Here is a 24065-nt window from a genome sequence, read left to right as displayed (position 1 = left end):
TTTTTTCTTTTTAACTTCAATTTTTTTTAGGGATGCCTAAATCACTTAAAACTACACAAGAGTGAATGTCTTAACAAATAATTGTAATTTTTAACACTAAAGAGACAGAAAAACAGATTCCTAGTGCAGAAATATCTTTCCTGCATAAAAGACGCTGGAATTAGCAGATTTAGCATACATAAATATTTTGAAGATAAAGTCTTGTGTTTACAGAATATGTAAGAATTCCCCCTTGAGCATTTTACTGGCAGCTCAGTGTTCTGCTCTATTAATCAGCTGACACACAGCTTGATTCTTCTTTACAGTGACTGGTGGGAATCAGAATGACTCATCTTCAAGGGAATGGCCATGTTGACAGGATTTTCCTTAATGTTGAACATGACCACAAGTGTAGACTCTCACATCTACTTCTGGTTATAAAGCTTAGTCAGTGCCCTTGATCACACATAATATCATCCCAGCATACAGTTCTGGCAAGATTTTCTCAAAGTTATGAACAATTACCATAACAGTTCCCATAACATTAATAGAATGTTCGCTCAGAGTTATCTGGCCTGGATCTATTAACATTAGCACAAAAATGTTATTTATGGAACATTTTCTGAAATGTTTTAGGCCCCGTTTACACTAGTGCATTTTTGTTTTAAAACGGCGTTTTAAAATGAAAACGATCCTCGTTTACACTGGTGTTTCCACAGCGTTTTAGAAACGATCTCCGTCTACATTACACGGCCGAAAGTTCATGCACACTGGGCATCCACGTACAAGTGTAAACAGTTGCCTCTTGCACATGTAGGCAGCTGCAGTATTAAAAAAAAATGCAGTTTAACTGCACAATGGCTCCTAAAAATTACAACAAAGCCAGCAAAAATTGCAGTTCAGTCTCCATGTTATTGTTTACACGGTCGTCAAGGATACGCAGAGCGAACGTGGGCAGCCACGCCATCGATTTCAAAAATCTCCATTTTGGTCCGTTTATACTGAAACGCAACCCCGGCGTTTTCAAACTAAAACGGGGTCTGCAGCGTTTTTGAATGTCTCTTTAAAATCTCTTTAAAATGGCCTTAGTTTGTCTAACAATTTTTTAAATGATACTAATTGTTTTAGAACATTCAGAGAACATTCAAAAGTAATGATCCCATCATTTTTTTGCAAAATTATAAAATGGAATTTTCCCTTAAAGGATTAATTCACTTTCAAATGAAAATTACCCCAAGCTTTACTCACCCTCAAGCCATCCTAGGTGTATACTTCCTTCTTTTTGATGAACACAATCGGAGATATATTAATAAATATCCTGACGCATCCAAGCTTTATAATGGCAGTAAATGTTACCAAAGGAGTATGAGCTGAAGAAAGTGTCTCCATCCACATCCATCCATCATAAACATATTCCACACGGCTCCAGAGTGTTAATAAAGGCCTTCTGAAGCGAAACGATGTGTTTGTGTAAAAAAATACCCATATTTAACAAGTTATGAAGTAAAATATGTAGCTTCCGCCAGACTGCCTTCCATATTCAATTTACGAAGAAAGTATAAAACTCTAGCAGTTCAAAAAGCTTACGCTACGTCCTACGCCTTCCCTATTCAACTTACAGAAAAAGTGTAACTGATGCGACGCCAGTTTACACTTTCTTCGTAACTTGAATACAGAAGGCGGTCTGGCAGAAGCTAGATATTTTACTTCATAACTTGTTAAATATGGATATTTTTTTACACAAACGCATCGTTTCAATGTTTCAAGGCCTTTATTAACCCCCCCGGATGTTTATGGATGGAGGCACTTTCTTCAGCTCATACTCGTTGATCCTGCTCACTGCCATTATAAAGCTCAGGACATTTATTAATATTTCTCCCATTGTGTTCATCAGAAAGAAGTAAGTCATATACACCTAGGATGGCTTGAGGGTGAGTAAAACTTGGGGTAATTTTCATTTGAAAGTGAACTAATCCTTTAACGTACGTATAACCAAGAAAACAATGTTTTTAAAACATTTTTTAAAAACTGGATGTTCTGAATGTTTAGAATTAGAAATAATGTTTTCATAACTTAATGGGAACATTAGCAAAATGTTCTTTCAAAACATATTTTTGTTACCTGGGATATAACTTTAACTTTTTTATTTACATATCACTCTTATTTGCATTTACAACATCTGTTGCCAAAGAAAGAACTTATCAGAACTATTTAAAGAAATGAGCTGAGCACTACACAACAAAAGAATAACTGACGTGTTTTATTTTGGCATAACAGCAAATCCATTACATTGCACTTTCTCACTGCTGACATTCAGGACTTACAGTTTGGTAGGCTGAAACAGGGCACCTGGAAACCTAATGAAGAAAAAATGTAAACAACAGCAAAGCCAATTGTTTGGAAACTGTTTCCATTTTGGGTATCTGTGGGCCACCGTACATAAAGTATGCCAAACAAGAGATGGCTGAGAAACATGCTCCTCCAGACAGGGTTTTGTTAAAGAATCTTGTTAAGACTTTATACAGTGTATTAAGATGCATATTAAGACATGTCACATAAAACAGCCCTGCCGGTATTTGTGTTGTCTGTGACATTATTGGACTTAAAATGACCAATAACATCAAATTAGGGATAGTAGAGTATATTTCCTGCAAACTCTATAAGAACAGACAGAAATGACAGGCATATATAAAACATTCAAGAGAAGGGATTCTGACATCAACACTTCGCTGACTTCAAGTAATCCTCATTATAGACAGTGTTTCTGGGTAAAACTTGAGGTAAGCATAGGTGTTGGTATAGCTATCTTCAGAAAGTGCACCTTCATGTACAGCAGCCCAAAAAGTATTTACACTTAAAGGGATAGTTTGCCCAAAAATGAAAATTCTGTCATCATTTAATCACCCTCATGTTGTTTTACTTGTGTGAAACACAAAAGAAGATAGTTTAAGCAATGTGCCAAATGTTTTTGTCTATGAAATTTTGTTTTTGTATGGTTTGTTTTTGTAATGAAAGTAAATGGGGTCCAAAACATCACCGTTGGACCCTATTTATTTTTATTGTATGGACAAAAAAATAAAACAAAACTCAGAGACATTATACAAAGTACCTTCTTTTATGCTCCACAGAACCTGTTGGTTAACCCAAAAGTATACTTCGGTTTTTACGCATACACCAGGGTATGTGTACAGTGTGCGTGACGTAAATTTAATCATCAGCATAGCATGTGCATATACACGCAGAACGTGAACTCTGTACGTGCAGCTTGAACATACATCTTGAATTTTTTTGCAGTAATTCGTTTGTCCACAAGATGGCGACACTACCCCGGCCCCTTTGTTTCACAGTCGAAAAAGAAAGAGATGAGACAGAACAACAAACTACTGGAGACGACAACAACAATGTACGACCACATTGACAAGAGCTTGTGTGAGGCGTTTAAGGGATACATGCAATAAACAATTTTTTAAAAGACATTTTTATCAGTCATAACTTCTGGAGAGAAATAGCAGAGACACTGGACAAAGATGAAACTTTCTAGTGCACATGTGTAGTCTGTTTGTACATCATCAAATGCAGTACACTTTGAAAGACGTCCGGCTGTACACATACGCTACGCTTTGTCAAAACTGAAGTATTCTTTGGGCTTTAAAATTGCACTTGATTTAATATTTTGCTATTGACATTTACATTTACAACTGACATTTAACTTCATTTTTAACACTGAGAATGGTCATTTGAAGGCACTCGTCTTTGAGTACTTCAATGTCAGTTTTATAGGAATTCGTTTTAACATCACTGTAGAAATCGGGCTTCTTCATGGCCAGGGGCGTCTCTACGGTGATGGATGCCCCCATAAGCGCCTCTGGGCTTTGACCCCGCTGGAAGAGACCCAAGAGGTTGGCCAGGGCCCGGCCCACGTCATGACGGGCCCCTTCATTGACGAAGCAGTAGAGGATTGGGTCCGCCACGCAATTGAGGCTGGTGAGCGCCAGAGTCACGTGATAAGCACCAAACAAGTTCTCCTCTGCGCCACAGTCGCAGGGGTTGCTGAGGAAGAGCACGCTGCGCCACAACAAGAGGACGTGGTAGGGAGCGAAGCAGAGGAGGACGATGAGGATCAAACTGAGGGCCAGCCTCTTGATTTTAGCCTTCTCCTGTCGCTCGGTGGAGACGTTACCGCGCACGGCTCTCAGGATCCCTCTGTACGCGGCCAGCATCACACCCCAAGGCGCCAAGAAGCCGAGGAAAATGCGGTAAAGGTTCATTCCAGCCACCCAGTCTTGCATGGGATACTTCTCGAAGCAGAAGGTGTGGTTGAAGCGGTCCTTGAAAAGTTCATCATGGAAGAGAGGCGCAGAGTTAGCCACTATTTCGGTTATCCATACAACGGCGCTGACCAATAAGGCTGTTTTGACCCTGCGGACTTTAGCGAATTTCAAGGGATGAGCCACCGCCAAGTAACGATCCACAGATATGCAGCAGAGGAAGGCGATACTGACGTAGATGTTGGTGTAGAAGATGAAACCGAAGAGCTTGCAGGACACTTGACCGTGGATCCAGTTGTCATGGTGAACGAAATAGTCGATCCAAAGTGGCAAAGTGGCTATATACAAGAGGTCAGCCACCGAGAGGTTCATCAAGTAGATCCCCAGCTCGTTCTTCTGCCTGACCTGCATGTACGCGGCCCACAGGGCCATGCAGTTGGTGGGGAAGCCAAGGACGATGACGATAATATACAGCGCCGGCTGGAAGAACTGGTCTATGTTCGAGTCAACATTGCACGAAGTTGAGATGTTACACATGGTCTCTTCGCTTCGCTTCAGAGACTTATATAATCATTAAAATTGGCTGAGGTTTCTAAGGTCCAAACTCAAGCCATGTTTAAAAATGAGATTAGAAAGTCAGAATGTTTCCGTTTTGCTTTCATGTATTGTATAGTGACAGTAACACTGTAGCCCACTCCGGTCTAGCATGGTGGGCCTGATGTGTCACATGCCTCTACCACATTTCATGGCTAGTGTTTCAACCTCTCGGAGGGCTCAGAGGTCAAAGACATGACCACAAGAGAACATGCCATTAATCCTTGTGAAATGATCACCTTGGAGAGGTCTCATGTAGGGTCAGGGTTTTTTTCAGCAGTATGAAATGGTCAACTCCATCTATGAAGGTCACACAATGGCTAATCTTTGGTCTGTCCAACAACATCCATCTGCAAAAGAGGAAAAAGAGCAATTATGTGAGGTTTAGAAGTCATGCTTCATTATTTATGATTTGCTGCAATGTTTGTGATCTTTGTTATTGTTAAGAAATGTCCTTCTAGGGCGCTGTGTATGTTAGATTAGATTTGCTCTGTGATACAATGAGCGTATGTTTTCCTATTCCCACCTCTAACCTTGGTCATCCTCTCATTAGCATCTGTTTGTTTGGAGTTCAACTGAATTAACATTAATTACAAAGCTCCATCTTGTTTTCCAAGGTTTGTATCTGCTGGTATCTCTAGGAGGAAGTTTCTTTCTGAACAGGCACAGGTATTTTCTCTCCTTAGATCAAGCAGATTATAAGTACCTGCTAGCATGAGGAAATATGATATAAATTAAACAGAGCAGAACATTATGGCTTGACAGGTGACCTATATGCTCCTTGCATATGCAAACAAAGCAATAATAACAAGCAGCCTTTTTGTAAATGGTGTTGTTATTATACCACAGTGATGTGGCATAGCTACAGTGCCTGGTGTTAAACCAAGCTTGCTGTTTGCTTCCGATTGTTTATAGGTTCACATAGTAACTGTGGCTGGGCATATGAGATAAATGAGAGATGCTAGTGTGCGAACTAACTGGGTAGCAATGCATGTGCATCTCTTAGCATCCATATAATAAAAAAAGACATGTTAGACATGTGCCGATATGCGGTAATACGATATATCACGATAATGAATATGCACAATATTGTTATCGTGGGCACTTCAAAATTATTATGAATTATTAAATTTTTATAATACATTTTAAGGATACTTTACCCATCAACCGTATAAAATGCACAACACCGCTGTATGCTGCGTCAAAGGGACACTCAGATGTAAACAAGCCCAACATGCATGAAAAGCACATGGCGGAACGAGTGACGAGCTGAATGAAAGTGCACATTTACTCTCTGACGCTGATGGAACAGCAGAAATGCAGCGGTTACCCCGGAAACCCCATAAACAAAGCAGCTGCGCTACTGAACAGTATTTAAAATGCTTCAAATAGCCATTCAGTTTTTTGAATTCGCAATGTTGCTCATCACAGCACCAAATACTTAATACTTAAAGACTTAATAAGCTATTTTCAACTTAACTTAAACATTTTTATATTTTAATCTGGACTACAACATGCCCTATAATGATTAAAAATGTTCTGATTATTTCTTATTGTTCAGTAACACTTAGTGACACAAGGCTTCACTAGTTAACATGTTAATTCATTATTACCAAATTGACAATAGCTGTGTCTCATTTCGAAGGCTGCGTCCTCCGGAGGTCGCATTCGAAGGTTGCATACATCATTGAGGCTGTATCATTTCAGAAAAGTAAGTAGGACTCTCCGAATGCAACCTTCGAATGCACCCTTCTTTCACAGGAATTCGGAGGATGCATGAGGTGTATCCTTCGCTGCTGCAGATAGCCCACAATTCTTTGCGTCGCTGTTAACAACCGTCATTTATTTGAAAAATAAAAAAAAAATAGCGCATAGCGTATAGCGCATCCTTCACAGGATGCGTCCTCTGGAGGATGCAGCCTTCGAAATTAAATTAAATGAGACACAGCTAATGAAAAATACTAATAAAGCATTTATTAATCTTAAGTTTATTAATTAATCTTAAGTTAAAGTTTAATTACGTTACTAAAATCAAAAGTTGTTACTTACTTAAAACTAACAATGATCAGTTGTATTTTTTAACTAACATTAACAAAAAAATAATACCTTCTGTAACAAATATTGCTCATTCTTAATCTTAGTTAATGCATTAACTAACGTTAAATAATGAGACCTTGTTGTAAAGTGTTACCTGTTGATATTCATAATTCTTTTGTACTTCAATCGTTTTGAAATATTCTACTTTATACTTTTTTTGTGTATTGCTTTATTGTATTTAAATGTTCAGAGTTCTTTTTGTTATAAGAAAAAGAGTTCTTAAACCTGTTATACTATGACAGCTTTTTTTTAGCAACTTATTTCAATATCGTGATAATACCGTATACCATGATAAAAGCTTCAGCAATTATCGCAACATGAAAATTTGATACTGTCACATGCCTACCACACACTTCAAGTAAACGAATAGAATATTCCACAAAATGCTTTTTGTGTAATTTTAGGTCTTTATTCTTAAAGTAAATGTAACTATTTTTATAACTTCTAAGCAAGTCAGTGTTCAGACTCAAAGGAAATAGCTGAACAATGTGAAGAAATGACTCAATGTGATTCAGGCTCTTGGGATAACGGACAACATTCCTAAACCATAAAACAGATTATTCAGAACTAAAATAATTTTCTCTGAAACCCATTTCCCAAAAAAAGGTTTTTAAGGCCCTTTCACACCAAAAGTGAAATGAATAAGCCTCAGGCTGAAGGAAAATACAAATTCACGCCTGTACAGTAGAGGGTGCCTTTAAAAAAAACCTTTCAGCTGTGCTCTTACTTCAGTAATAAAAACAAAAAATAAAACACAAATGTGATGTTTAACTAAAGTCATTTTTGCTTATTTGTATGGTTGAATTTGATCATTGAATGTCAGCAGCAAAGACATTGGTTAATAAAGTGAGATTTAATACATGAAGTATATTTGTGTAATTTAACATTTAATTATTGCAGGTTTGTGTAATATTCAGAGTTTGCATTTCACAGTGTTTATTCATTTTCAGGAACACTGAATCTGTTTTTGTGCAAGTGAGATGAGTAAATGTTCACATTTAGTCTAGAACCACAATAACCATCATATTTACACAGCGCACACAACGCCTCTGCACTTACTATTCTACTAATGTTTTACATAAGATGCAAGACAAATCAATTAACACACACACACACAAAAAAAAACAATTTTGCACTGTTTTAGGAAATAAACACGACTTACTCTAAACCCAGTTTTAAAAATGACCTGCACTTTATTTTGATCACAATTTCTGACACTGAAAGGTTTGAGATTGAATTCAAAGCGTTAAAAACACCTTATTATTCCTGTCACCCACCATCACAGCATCCAGTCAAAAACAGTGAAACAAACAGATCAGGTAGCAGAGTGCTTCCCTAGTGTGTCACCAGTCTTAAGATATTGCTTATGAGCCTGATGCTTTTCAATCAGTAGGAAATATGAGATAACAGCAGAGGTCCGCTGCCCTGCCTGGGGCCAGAAACGGCGACGGATACGCCAACAGGGGCTTAAAAATCACTGACCTAATCCAATCTGTCATTCTGCTCCAATATCAATACCTCATAGTGGCAGATAACAATGTATCCTTTAATAGAGAAAAACTGAAAGCACTACAGGGTAAGAAAGATTTAAAGATGATGGAATGTAAACCACTGGAAAGTTGTCAACCCGACTTCATTTTCATTCAGGTTGGGAGATAAAAAGCGAGAGGGGACAGAACTGGCTGGGACGATGCAAAAAAAGATCTCTCAGATTAAAATATGCAGGATAGTTTGTGTGCATTTACAATATCAAAGTTTGCATTACACAAAAGGAGAAGATCTTTTAAAACAGTGTAAACAAATATATCTGGCCTTTGTCCACGATCACTGTGGCAACATAAAGCACAGAATAAAGACCTGTTTCTCTATTTTCCCTCTATAGGCAGGTGGAAATAACGAACAAAGCACTGAGACATCAGACCCAATCTCCCATAACCCTGGAAATGAGGCCATGAATAATCAGGGACACCTGCACAACGGTAGTGGTCAGTGATACAAGCTCGTCTCAATATTGATGCTCTAGAGTAAAAAATAGTTTCCATAGTCTCTAATGAGACAAGAAATAGTGTCATCGAGTGTCATGGAGTCTTTGAAAAACAAGAGGGCCGCTCAATAGAACTGAAATAATGTCTGGAAAAGCCTGCATAACATAAATAACAGTAAAGTTAGAGCTGCACAACTAACTGGATACAATCTAGACCGTGATTATAGCTACCACAGTTACGTAATTGGGAAAAGTGTTGATTACAGCATTCCATCTCAGTTTACTACTATTGCATAATGGCCAATCAGAGCTGTTTAAATGAGCCTACAGTATACCTATCAGTATGACATCTGTTCCTAATGTGTTTGAAGTGAAATGCAGCTTCTGAGCTTTATGAATCTTTTGTTTTGAATCAGTGATTCGGATCTCCTATCAAACGGCTAAATTGCTGAAATCACGTGACTTTGGCGCTCCGATCCACTGATTCGAACACTGAAGCAATGTTTTGAAATCAGCCCATCACTAGATATTGTTGAAAAGTCGTTATTTTGGGGTTTTCTGGCGCACAAAAAGTGTTCTCGTTGCTTTATAACATTATGGTTGAACCACTGTACTCACATGAACTGTTTTAAATATGTTTTTAGTACCTTTATGGATCTTGAGAGTTTCAATGGCTTTGCTCTCAATAGAGTCCTCACTGAGCCATCGGATTTGATCAACAATATCTTAATTTGTGTTCCGAAGATGAACGAAGGTCTTACGGGTGTAGAACGACATGAGGGTGAGTAATAAATGACATTATTTTCATTTTTGGGTGAACTAACCCTTTAATGCACAAAATAGGGGCTGAAACTCCTAAAAATAGTTTTTTCTTTTCGGCAACTGATCAGCAAAAGGAGGTGCTTGATTCAACTTGTCTATTTACAGTAAATGCAAATAGCCCGTCTTCTTGACAAAGGCTATTTACACTAACTCCGCCCACCAATGTCTGGTTGGGACAGACACAATTACATAAGAAACCGAGCTAATAACAGGAGTAGTGGTGTGGAGAGTGTGAATCATCCTTTTTCTGAACTCATCCTTCTCCATTTTCCCATTGCATATCAGATCAGAATAGCATTGATTTTAAATAAAAATGAAGTAAATATTCAAAAAGTGGAAATAAAGTGCCTAATGGGTATTTAATAGTAGGAATAAAGTGTTTATCAGTTAGTTAGGGGTAGGTGTAGGTTTTATAATAGGTAGGCTTTATTGTCCCAATAAGACGACATCCATGTACTGATTTTATTAAATATAAAAATTTTTTCTCAATGTGTTGTTATTATTGCATACTGTTTTATAATGTACTACAATACACTGAGGTGCAAATAGTATCTGCCACTAAGTATAAATTGCATATAATAAGTATTTACACTTACTATAAATAGCATCTAACTACTATTTACACTAAATATTGCTTTTTTTACTTAGTGTAAATAGCATATAACTAAGAAAATACTGCTATTTTCACTTAGTGCAAATAGCCGCTGCCTTAATTCAAACTCAGACTTTGGGACATGTGTCCAACATGTGATATGTGCCACTATGGCACATTGAGTGTACGCTATTTTTGCCAACTGTCAGCATCAGTGACTACACACTTGCATCATATTTTCACCAGAAATAGAGGGACAGTTCACCCAAAAATGAAACTTCTGTTATAATTAACTCACCCTCATGTCGTTCTAAAATGTTTGTATTTCTTTTTTCTGTGGAACACAAAAGGAATATTTCTGGGGGGTTTTGACAGACAGACAGACAGACAGATATTATACATATTTCTAATATAAATACAATTGACAAATCCAAAAGCTTCCTTCCCCGGCAAAGATTAAGCAATAATGTTATAGATACAAGAACATACAGAACTTATTTAACGACACAAGTTTCTGATCTATTAGGACATACTGCCCAAGGGTACAGCATGTTGCATAAGAAACATTTAGCAGTCAACAACTATTGCTATTTCAAAAAATGATCTATTATAGAAGCTAGGCAGGACAACATGGGTTTCCTGCGTACATTCAATTCTTGCAAAATGTTATCATGTTCCGAGAAAGCCTGTTTAATTAGGTTCAGTTTTAAGTGCTTCTAAATACGGTAATTATCTTAATCAAATCAGCCTTATTCCCAACGCCTCAAATGTCAATTTCGTTATCCGCTCCTGTGGATACAGTTTTCGATTTGTTGTGTGAAACACATTTTTTGTGTGACAGACATGGTATGTGCAGGGAAAATTAATAGGAAAAGGAAGGCTTTGGACACTTGACCCCTGAATGACCTGATCTCCCAAGGCTCTGGCTCTGTCATGAAATGACAAATGTTGTTATTGTCCAGTTTGAAGAACGAATTGAAGTATCTTTAAAGTAACATGCGGAAACACCTTCTAAAACAAACAGTTGCTTACATAATGATGTAACGACTTGCATTTTTTCTGTGCGCAAGCATAACTAAGAGTGACAAACTAGTCTTGGATGCTGCCAGATGGATTGTATCAGAGCTATTATATTTTGTGACAGTCGTCCCTGTGGTTTGCCCTGTAGGGTCATGCTAAATAATGAGTGTAAACACAACGGCCTTAACAAGACCCTTCTTGCCTTGAATCTCCCCCTTACTGGTCTGATGGGAAAGACCCCAATGTTATCACAGCACCCTCACAATAACAAATACAGTTAGTATTTGAAGAGGGGAGCCGGCAGCTTTCCAATCAGGAGGTGCTGAGAGACGTGTCTTTCCGCTATTTCTTAATGAAAGAGCTGGAGAGAGATGGGGAGAGAGAGGAAGAGGAAGACAGAGCGAGAGAGAGGCATTCAGAAAAAAGGCTGAATCTAAAATAGAAGTGCCTGATTATTCATTTATTCACTCATTAGAGGGAGATCAGATCAAGGATACAACAGCCAGGCCTGGCAAAACTCCTGGACGCGCAACAGACACCGAGGTCAAATAAGGTTTATTAAAATGTCCATGGGAAGGACAAAAGGACAGCTAGATCTAAAGCTAGATAAAACCTTACTAGATATGAAGCCCATATCAAAGGTGACAACAGATGTACTCAAGTTTATAGATACACAATGATGCAAATCTAAATATATCTCATAATTTCCAATAATTCTTGTTTAGTAAGGTTTGTGGAGCTGTGGTACAAGTGAAAACACCAGAAAATGACATGTATTCCACGAAAGTGGAAAGTTCTACAACAAGCTGTTTCTACAACAAGCTGATTCAAAATTGTTCCTGAAATCGCCCAGCAGCAAGAGCTCCGTCAAGAGCAGCTCTCAGAAACCATTTCTTTCCAAGAAAAGTCATCCTATTAAATCTTAAAAGTCCTTCAGTTCTCTAACAGGTTGTTTCACCACAGTTATTACATCCTACATAATGAGGGAAAAACATACATGTGAAAAACAGCAGCTGCAAATGAACAAATGCAGGTGAGAACCACCATAAGCATAAGATTTTTTTAGTGAATTTTGAGTAAGTAGAGTAAAATAAGTGCTAATTTTCCCAATATGTGTACTGTCATTAGACTGTATGACATACATCAATATATTTACATCTCTCTAGATATTGGTATTGGTGTCGTCAACCATTAAAAAAAACATTTTGGTCAACTATATATAATAAATATGCATAAAATTCAGAAAAGAAGCACATTTGTCCTGTCCTTTTAGACTACTGCATTCACTGGTGTCATATCAGGTTCATGCCTAGCCCTGGAGAATACAGAAAAAGGGGAAGTCAAGTCCTGTGGTTAACTGCTTTTTCTAGATTGTTGACTGGTGAGATTTGACACCTTTTCTGCTGGTATCCAACCAATTTCTTCATTCTTTTTAACGCTGATACCTTTCAAAGAAATAAAAATCTCTACTTGGTAATAGACACACACACACTTGTGGGGACTCTCCATAGATGTAATGTTTTTTATACTGTACAAACTGTGTATTCTATACCCTTACACTAACCCTACCCCTAAACCATCACAGAAAACTTTCTGCATTTTTACATTTTTTAAAAAACTCATTCTGTATGATTTATAAGCTTGTTTCCTCATGGGGATCTCAATTTAGGTCCCCACGGTGACACGAGTCCCCATGAGTCAATGTGCATGAAGTAAAAACATGTACACACACACACACACACACACACACACACACACACACACACTGTATATGATTTATCATAATTTACATACAGTTCTAAAACTTTATTTCAAACATCACTTTGATAACTATTATTTTCTACAATTATTATGCGATTAGATTTTAAGACCTACATGGAATATTTTTATTATTAAACATTTATTTGTCACATTGCAAACCATTTAAAATAAATAAGTGAAGGCATAAAGATGATTAAAAAGATCACTTAACCTTATACATTCATATCATACACCTTCATGATTAATTGCCATTCCTGAGTGAAATGTTGCTTTAAGGTTAATTTATTTATCGAATTATTTATTTCAGACAATTATTAATTGTTATAATATGCATAATTATAGTTGCCCCTCTATTAAAATGTGCTATAATCAAAGGCATGTAATTTAGTTTATTGATTATTCATGTCACAAAGCAACTTATATTTTTGTCATTTATGATGTAACAAACACAAAGCACAGAATAGGTTGTAGCTGTAGTCAACTATCTTTTCTCACTTAAGCTTTCAAAATGAAGCCTTCAATTCTTATGCAACAATATGCAGATGTGGTTTAGCACCTGTTATGTATCTTAACTACAAAGGCCATAACAGCCATACATGTTATGGTACGAATAAAAAAAGGAACAGAGATGGTCTAACAGTACACTTTAAACTAATTTAATAACAAACACACAAACTCAAATAAATGTTTTAAAAAAAAAAAAAATCAACAATTGCAGAACAGGTCAATGTGTCAGAATTATATTTAGCGATTAGTCTAGAACAGAACGTATTAATATATTCCTGATGTTATCCAGATATGTTCTCCCTCCAGCAGTCTTTCCTGTCCTAGAGTGACGGTTCAGTGGAAAAAACAGAATCATTCAAAGATAAATGTAATTACAGACTTACAGCATTCTGGTCTTGCGGTCTGCATTAGCCAATAGTACAAAAGAGCTGATGAAGGTGTTATCACCAGTGATGAATATTATGGTCATTTTCTTTGAAACCTGGCTCCTTTAAGTGTGACATGGTGACTTCAGTATGATGATAGTGGTGCAAGAAGCCTAACTAAACTTTTTTTACTGCCAGGATGCACCTGGCTGTTTAAACAGCAGAGGCTTTTAACACAAGAACATTGGGCAACTGAAAGGGAACTAATTCAATTGGGTCTCAAACTGCTCAGCATGATGAATAAGCAGGTAGCTAGGCAGGACACAAACTACCTGGTGTCCACCTGAGGGCATAACCAGATCATTCACCGCACCATGCCGGTGCCCACTGATCCTGCCATCTGACAGTTTGAAAACACCTTCCAATTCAGCAATGGTGTTTGTTGTTCACAGATGCACAATTAGACAGAAAAATCAAGCTGATCGACTTAAATAGCTCAAAGTTCAGTGAGCACAAGGCCAGGCAGTACACTAAACACTGTAACACTAAAATGCCTATTATTAATATTAACACAATGCTTAAATATTATACATGATGGCATGAGAGTGATAGAATCACTTATTGAGCTTGTCTGTGTAAAGTTACATCCAATTTTTTTGTACTCCAGAAAGGGAACATTTACATGCAACACACTACACCCACATTATGTTTGTAAAGCATAACTAGAAGTTCATGCACCATGAAAAGTAGTCCTACGTCAAAAAGGATGATTTAGACAATATATATAGTATATATTTACAGTATATATATATAACCTGGGCTTTACTAAATTATTCATTAAAGTGCTTTAACAAAAAATATGAGCTTAACATTTCAACTTTTAAACCCTCTGGAATGTCGGCTCGCTATATTTCCATTGTAAGTGCGTTACTGGAACATAAGTGGAAAGCACACAATGCCCAGGAACTGTCAAGCTCCAAAAAGGACAGCAAAAAAAGTGGTTTATAGTACCCATGTGCTATTTATGTCTTCTGAAGCCAATATGATTTTATATCCTTTATGTGAGGAACAGACCAAAATTCAGCTTCCTTTCCCCCGTAGCTCTCAAATGTCACTTGTTTGCCTGTATTCAAACATAAATAGTTCTCATGTGTCTCATTACTGCAGCAATTTTGAAAATGTGCAAACGAGAGTCAAATTTTTGTGCTGCTGTATAGGGGGAGATTTTCTCTTCTCAGTCTTTAGTCAAAGCTGTCATATAGCTTCAAAAGTTTTACAAATAAAACACAATTCATATGGGCTTCTTTTATGGCAATTGTATGTCCTTTTTGTTCTTGTGTTGTCCGAAAGTTTGGGGTAGGTAATTTTTTAATGTTTTTGAAAGAAGTCTTACGCTCGCCAAGCCTGTATTTATTTGATAAAAAAAAAACATAATATTGCAAAAAAATAAAATAAAATAAAATGTAAAATAACCGTTTTCTATTTTAATACATTTATAAATGTAATTTATTCCTGTGATGGCAAAGCTGAATTTTCAGCATCATTACTCCAGTCTACAATGTCACATGATCCTTCAGAAATCATTCTAATATGCTGATTTGATACTCAAGAAACATTTATTAATATTATCAATGCTGAAAATAGTTGTGCTGCTAAATACTTCTGTGGGAAAGGATTCTTTGATGAATATAAAGGTTTTTTTGTAACATTATATAAATGCCTTTATTGTCACTTTGATTAATTAAATGGTTCTTTTAATTTCCTAACAGCAGTGTAAAAGATCAGTCTGGAATCTGGAAATTGTGAATATCTCTTTTTGTGGATGAACAATCTCTTTAACTTATTCAAAAACCCCTATAATTTGTTGTGTAAGTTATACATTACATAAGCAAGAAAAAAAAAAGCTCAAATGACTTCCTGATATGTCTATTTCTTACGCAGACACGCACATATGCACACACATACACACAAGCAAATGCAAACATTCAGAGATACACAAAACGAAACCTCTGTGCTTGAGGTCATAATAACAATAAACATCAGTTATGGGCTTCATTAAAATACACTTTTGAGAGAATGTAAAGTTTTTCATCCATATTTATTAAACTAATTAATGGACTAATTCTGATTTTGTCAAATCGTTTCACTACTCACTAAAACTGTTAAATTAATCGATACTTAAAATCTTCTTTTGTAACCACCATCCTTTTATTTGTTCTTGTATAAAAGTTTCTGAGATGGGTGATGTGCTTTACAAGGGACGGTCCATTATATCAGTACACAGCGTACACATAGCAGGCTGACCATGGCAGGTGAGCTGAGTAAGAACTGCTTGTCTCCCTTGGTATTGATTCAGGGCAGGTATTTAATCCTTTCCTAACTGTGTTTTATGCTCCAGTGGAGAGGCGGCCGTGTGTCTCTAGAGAGACCAGGGCAGGCATCCTGCAAGGCGAATTAATGACTTCAATAAAAGTGCCACATTTTCCACTCAAGTCCCCAGTCAAGAGTTTTATTGGTGAGGTTTAATTTGGCTTAAACTGGTCGGCTGCTTTAGGCACGGTCACAAATGCTAATCACCTTTACCCCGAATCGCAATTAAGAAGAGATATCAACATGACGATATGTTTTCTGAAGAAACCATGCAGAACGGGGAGAGACGGAGCGAGAGAGAGTTCAACACTAAATTCGCGCCATGCTCACTCGGCCGGCTTCATGCTGTTTTTTGATAAAGCTCAGAGGAAACACCTCCACATCTCATCTGGTGCATCTGGTCCACTTCTGCTATTGTTCTGTTTCATCTGCAATTGTGTTGACATACTCTGACTTGGCAGCAATGTAGCACAGACAAGGAAATTGCTGGCACCTGCTTAGCAAAAAACCAGAGCAATGTTTAAAAGGAAACTAGATGCAGTGTCATGCTGAGAAAAACTTCAAAGCAGAGAACGATTAGTTTATGTGAAATTGAAGTGGCCAAATAGCTTAGTAGGGTCAGGATAGGGTAAAGAGTTGAAAATCACTACCAAAAAGAGAGAAGAACTTCAAGAAAAATGTGCTTCAAGACTCACAACATTCTCACAAAAGTATATTCAAATGAAGCATGTAACTGATTGAATGTTTACTGTCACTATGTCCTCAAGCAAAATGGTCATTTGTACATTTCTGGTAATGTTTGTTATTGCTTGTGTGTGTACTTCCTCCTTTATAAGGGTTTTCAAAGCGATAGAAGCCATAGAAGCCATTTTGGATTCCTCAAAGAACCTTTTAGTGTACAGTTCTTAAAAAAACATCCTTAAGATTCGGTCACCATTTTTTAAAACCAATTTACCATTGCTTGGCAAAATTTTGCAGCCAAAATCCAGTCACTTCAAACATTAGAACGGTGGCTCAGTATTGGCTGACTCTGTTCACGTGAGCAGCACGACTGAATATAAACAGCACAGGAGAATCACACAGAAATTGTTGAATAAAGTTGTTATTTTTGTTTTGTTTTTGCGCACAAAAAGTATTCTCGTCGCTGTAGTCATTTGAACCATTTTAACAATGGCTTTATTTAACAATGTCTTTATTACCTTTCTGGGCCTTGAAAGTGGTAATTAAATTGCTGTCTATGGAGGAGTCAGAGAGCTCTCGGATTTCATCAAAAATATCTTAATTTGTGTTCCGAAGATGAATGAAGGTCTTACGGGAGTGGGACGATATGAGGGTGAGTAATGACAGAATTTTAATTTTTGGGTGAACTAACCCTTTAAAAAAACTATTTTTAAGAATGTTGTATTATATTAATAGACAGGGTGTAGGTTGAATCTCCTAAAACATAATGACATACTTCATTCATTATCTTGTAATAAAAGTCTGATAATAAAAGGATAATAGGTCCTTTAAAAGTCCTTGTTGATAACAATGCTGATAATAAACATTAACTTGACAATAATTAACTGGAACTGTGCATGTTTGAGGAAAAACGGTCCAAACAACTTCTGAGCCCTAACTACACAAACAAAGAACATGCAGACAACAGCATCCATGTTTCAAAATTGTGAACAACACATATACACCGATCAGGCATAACATTATGACCACCTTCCTAATATTGTGTTGGTCCCCCTTTTGCTGCCAAAACAGCCCTGACCCGTCGAGGCATGGACTCCACTAGACCCCTGAAGGTGTGCTGTGGTATCTGGCACCAAGATGTTAGCAAGCAGATTGCGAGGTGGGGCCTCCATGGATCAGACTTTTCTGTTCAGCACATCTCACAGATGCTCGATTGGATTGAGATCTGGGGAATTTGGAGGCCAAGTCAACACCTCAAACTTGTTGTTGTGCTTCTCAAACCATTCCTGAACCATTTTTGCTTTGTGGCAGGGCGCATTATCCTGCTGAAAGAGGCAACAGCCACCAGGGAATACCGTTTCCATGAAAGGGTATACAAAATGTTCACTTTCTGCCTAATATATCCCACCCACTACAGCTTTCGCTCCCCATGTGCATCAGTGAGCCTTGGCCGTCCATGACCTTGTCGCCGGTTCACCACTGTTCCTTCCTTGAACCACTTTTGATAGATACTGACCACTGCAGACCGGGAACACCCCACAAGAGCTGCAGTTTTGGAGATGCTCTGACCCAGTCGTCAAGCCATCACAATTTGTCCCTTGTCAAACTCGCTCAACTCCTTACACTTGCCCATTTTTCCTGCTTTTAACACATCAACTTTGAGGACAAAATGTTCACTTGCTGCCTAATATATCCCACCCACTAACAGGTGCCGTGATGAAGAGATAATCGGTGTTATTCACTTCACCTGTCAGTGGTCATAATGTTTTGCCTGATTGGTGCAGATTTAGAAGCTTATCTTATCAATCACCTGCTGTATTTTTAAACATTTATTTTTTGATAGATAAAAGCTGTAATTGTAAATGCCAAAAGAATGGTATAAACCATTGTTCTAAACCATCGACAATGACCTAACCTCCATATTTTATTCTCACACGTCAATACTGCCACAAGTGACTACACCAATAGCTTCACTAAAAGCTTCTACTTTTGTCCAGAGGACCACAAGGGGCTGAAGATTACAGCCAATACAGAACGTGTTGAGTTACACCGTCTAATGTGGAGAGAGACAAACAACAATGCGCTTCATCGGAGACCTGGTGGACTGTTAGCGTTTTCACTTTTTACATAACCCACTTGACATGGTGGGAATGTTTGCACAGGATTCTACTAATCCAACCATTCAAAAATTCAGCATGGTTAATCATGATCCAGATCGAGCCTCCGGTTCTGAGAAGTGAGATGGGCATGCAAGATAAGCATATGTCTGATTCCGTAATATGATATAGCTTGACATATGGCATGTTTCTGCTGAAGTCAGTGTCAGGTTGCTAAACAGATCAAACCGCTCAATAGAACTTGCTGATACGCTTAGCATACTGCGCACTTTACATCAGCACTAGAGGTTTGTGTTTTTCTCATGAAACTGCATTGCATTTACGGTAGGTGAGGGGAAAAAGTCTGACCACAAAAAACCTTATGCATAGTTTCAGCAGTCATTAACCTCAACCTTTGCTGTGAACTGTTGGCGCAATAAAATCTGCCACTACTGTAGATGTTTCAAACTACAAATTACTCCACATATTTAATTATACACTTAAATGCTATGAGTTCATTAGTAAGTTTGAAAACAGCCACTTGTGGGGCCACCATCCCACTGGGTTATAGCTTTCCTCACACAATCTGGTGCTCAAACCAGACATTACCCTCACAAAACACCCTTATTAGCTCAGGCGGGTGGCACTGGAGCAGACACCTCATTGGTTCACGGGAAGATTACTCTTCTCTTCTAGTCATGCTTTTAATGTTAGTTCTTATCTTGCATCCCCAAGAGGGCAATTACTGTTTGCTTAAAAGGACTGATTAAACGTTGTGTTTGTTTCCTAACAAAATCGAGAGGGAGACACCATATTGGCCAAGACATTCCAGAAAACCGTTTAACGTGCCACACTGCCCTTTGCCTCTAAAAGATCAGCCACATGCTGGAGAGATCGAGATGCTGTGAGAAACAAAGTCAGCCACAAATTACAGCAAAGAGGAGAGAAGAATACACATATCTCAAGTGCCGGGTTTACATGCAGAGCCACTGTATTGAATTCATATTATATTACATATTACAGCTACTGAGCTGAAATGAAATATGAAACGCAACTGCCGTGGTGTCGTTTTCATATATTTTGATCATCTGCTGCCAAAAATGGATATGCAATGACTGTTTAACTGATGCTTTCCCATCACAAATGTGGATGAAAATATATTGCATTGTACACAATATAACTGACTTGCTGTAAACACTGCCAAAGGCCTTTTATAGCTTGTTAAATTGCTCGTTAAATTGTGAGAAACGTAGTGTGCCGTTGCACACACTATAACCCACACGTGTTCAACAAAGGAATTCAGTGGAAAGAACACTCGAGCATCAAACCACATGCATTAATACATAAGCTATTATAACTGTTGTCGACTGTTGTCATTTACAGTGACCCCTTATTAAAAAGGTTAAATTCATGGCTCATGGATGGAAAACATTTGAAAAGCAGTGTGTTCTAAGTAGCAAATGTACTGTAAATGAGTCATTCAATGAAAAAGGTGTCTTTTGTGTCCCTCATGAATACATATGTAAATAATGACTTTAACAATGAAAAGCTGACACCTACTTTCACTGTGTGTTATTTTAGGCACTTATGTAAATGTAAACAAAAATATATTAAATGAAGGTGCCTTTTTGGCCTGTTGCAGTCTTGAGTTTCAAAATCCTCTATTCTGTTTTAGCACATATGTCGATGAGGTACAATCTTAAATAGTCATCACTGTTATGATGATTTTGTACAGTAAACATTTGCTTACCAAAACCTAGAAATTTGTTGAAGTATCAGCATTAAATTCTCTTTTTAATACTGTAAGTGTCATAACCTCACCGCTTTTAATGGCTAAATGAACTGCAAAACTGTCAACACTGACGCCATCAACCGTGTTGCTACGTTTCATAGCCATTTCCTCATCATATATTAAGAAATAACCTTTACAAAATGGAAAAGGCACCTCGTAGAATTACCCCAATAACTTTTATCATGTATAAGCATTATCAGCCTAATCTATTTATTGGGTACATCACACGCCTAAATTACATAATTTTAGATCGGGAAGGCATTATGAAGTGGCAATAGAGCAAAAGTACAATTGTGTTGTAAAATTGTTCAACAGTATTGGAGCACTGATTTTAAAAGTAATGAAAGAAAACAAGATATATAACATAACCATTCATCATAAGACTTAACATAACCCTAAGAAAAATCTAAATGATGACACTTACATGATCGTGTGTCCGTAGGTCATTCACTCAGACTGACAGTGATAGAGGTGATGTTCTCTGTATCTCCAAACAGCACGCGCAGCGATATATAACAAAACTCCCATTTCCCGAAGTAAAACTAAGATCCGGTCAAACATCGAGTAATATTTACATTAAGGCATTATTATCTTGGGTCTATAGTTCACATTTCGCGAGCGGACAAGCAGAGACTCTCGCGAAGTTGCAAAGCGCAAACTGAAAGTGAGCAAGCATGCAGCTCGCGGAGGTTGAGGAGAAATGTGACGTGAGATATCCAACAGCAACACTGACTGTCCCATTCAAATACTGGCTGGCCATTTGAAATGGAATGCCACTAAACCAAAAGACAACCTGAAATGATTAAACTCTTTTTTATTTTTTTTTTTTATTTTATACTCTTTATTTTATTTTTACGTTTATCGTTTGCTTTATAGATCCATATCAGTTCATTTGCTGTTTGGCTAAATGTAGTAGGCTACATTTAACATTTTGTAATATTATAATGTAAAATGTGACTAAGCAATTCTGTTTATTTAAAATGCCTGGACACTTGTTTTAATGGTGATTTTAAGTTTATTTATTTATTTATTTATTTTTATTTATTTATTTTTACAAAAATGTGAAGTCGTCTCGCGCAATTAGACCTTACGCGCCAGAGAAACAAGCGCGCCGCCATCTTTATAATATTGTCTTTGAACTTCCATTTTGCGGTAGCTCTGTAGCTTACATTTCTATGGCATGGCTGTCAAAGAATAATTAGCTGGTGAAGTGGTTTTACATGTTGTAATGTTAATGAAAGTTATCGTGAGCATTATAATGTTTAAAGCAGACAAATGTCAGTAGACCGGGAAGATTTTAAAACGAGCAGTTCATTCATAAATACGCAAGATCGCCGTGGAAATACAAACCAGAAGACAAAAGACAGCTAGTGCAGCGTCAACTTTCCTAAGTACTTTTTAAACAGTTATTGTGATATACCCGCGATTTATAAAAGTATAACATATTGATAAATATTTACCATAGGCTACTTATGTTTCGTTAAACAGGGTCTATTTGAGACGTTTTTGCTGTATATTTCCTCAGGCCGAGGCGATTTTATCACGAGTGTATTTTAGCAGTTGGTTTGGTTATGTTAAGAAGTAGCCTACATAAAACATAAATGTACTTTCAAAATATATTACAGCAGATGCATAATGTTCATTAGTATGCGCTTCTATGAGAAGTAGGTGTTGTGCACTTACACTACTGACAACATCCAACCAACTAACAAGACCACAAATAAATAAAACCCCTTTGCATGCAGACCTCAACTATTCATAGTTAAACCACAATGAGTAAACTCATCCAGACAACACAAGACAACATATTGAAAAATTGGCAACAAAATCAACGGCACTTCAGTGTAGGCTAAATGAAACCATGAGGGCAAACAATGCAATTATATTAAGTATTCATGCATGCTGGAAAGAGGGCAAAATGGCTCTCTTATTGTAAGACATAATACTTGTGTTTTGAAGTTTGAACTTAGTACAGTCAAGTAAATCTGATCACTTGGTTACTTTTACCATGTGAAAACATTTTGAAATCTGAAATAAATTTATGAAATCATTTTGTAGCTAATAATTTAACTTTAGCTGCTTATATAGTAACAGAAACTTAACTCACTTAAAACCAAACTTACCTACAAATAGGACTGAATCATCACCATGTATATTGTACATCAGAATGGTTTTCCCCAGGGTCAAACAAGCCCATTAGAGTCCATTAAAACTCATGCCAAGGCCTTCCCTAACTGCACTCTCTTTTAGAAAACATGATTAGAGGTAGCGACGGTTTCAAAAAAAACATCATGTGCCTGAGTATAAAAGCAGTTTGATTGTTTGATGAACAAACAAAGAATGCATCACTCTGAGGGTGTTCCAGGTCAGTCTTGGAAACACTCTTGAAAATTCACTTGTTTGAAATAACACTTTGCTTTGATGACAGTTTCTTAGATTGACCAGTCGTTACCAGAGTTGTTTTTTTATCACAAAACTTTGGGGTTAGACTCATTAATAAGTTCATATAATAATTTGTAAATGATTTAAAGTGAAATAATAATGTTTTTGCACTTATTAAAGAGCAGTAATGAGCACTCTTAGCATTTGAAAGCCTTAAGAATGTTGCAGCTGGACAGTCACTACAGATGGGCTCCATAATCCAGTCACATAAGGTCACAATAACTCTGTAATGGCAGTGCTACATCAAGCCAACCTGCAGCTGTGACAAATGGTGTGTCAAATACATTGCACAAACAAGTCTGATAAACAAAGCCAGTAAAATCTCCAAGGAGATAAGAGCAACAGAATTAGTATTTGACAGCTTGAAAGAGGAGATGGATTCATTGCACTGGCCTGGTTTCAACTCAAAAACATCTGGACTTGCAGTGGACCTCCCTACTCAATACTTGTATTGTTCAATATGACTGTACAAAATTAGAAAGAGCTAAATTCACCTGCAGAATTATAGTTGTAGAAGAGATAATTTCCAAACCATTGCCTCTTAATGCTCTAACCTTGACACAGAAATAGCCTAAAGTAACTCTTAAAAATGCAAGCCTGTTTCGTGAAATGTTCTATATGTTAATTCCTTTCATTGCCTGAGGACAACTATAGGGTTGTATGATCATATATCTTGACTGCACACACCAACGCTG

At 37.2% G+C, this 24065-nt stretch overlaps 1 protein-coding gene across 1 annotated transcript; it reads right to left on the bottom strand.

The window, feature by feature from the left end:
- Positions 1-2217: 2217 nt before the first annotated feature.
- Positions 2218-22128, bottom strand: gpr4 (G protein-coupled receptor 4). The gene is made up of 2 exons (XM_051863627.1): positions 21353-22128; positions 2218-5191 (listed from the first exon to the last, which is right to left on the bottom strand). The coding sequence occupies exon 2, from the start codon at positions 4782-4784 to the stop codon at positions 3672-3674; it is 1113 nt and encodes a 370-aa protein (XP_051719587.1). The 5' UTR covers positions 4785-5191; positions 21353-22128; the 3' UTR covers positions 2218-3671.
- Positions 22129-24065: the final 1937 nt, after the last annotated feature.

The sequence above is a fragment of the Ctenopharyngodon idella genome, chromosome 15 (assembly GCF_019924925.1).
Source record: "Ctenopharyngodon idella isolate HZGC_01 chromosome 15, HZGC01, whole genome shotgun sequence".
Taxonomy (NCBI): Eukaryota; Metazoa; Chordata; class Actinopteri; order Cypriniformes; family Xenocyprididae; genus Ctenopharyngodon; species Ctenopharyngodon idella.
Note: the sequence above shows the minus strand (reverse complement) of the source record. Positions and strands in the feature narration are given on the sequence as shown.

Coding starts and splice junctions, on each gene's coding strand:
- gpr4 (XM_051863627.1), bottom strand. CDS start 4,784: ATGTGTAACATCTCAACTTCGTGCAATGTTGACTCGAACATAGACCAG.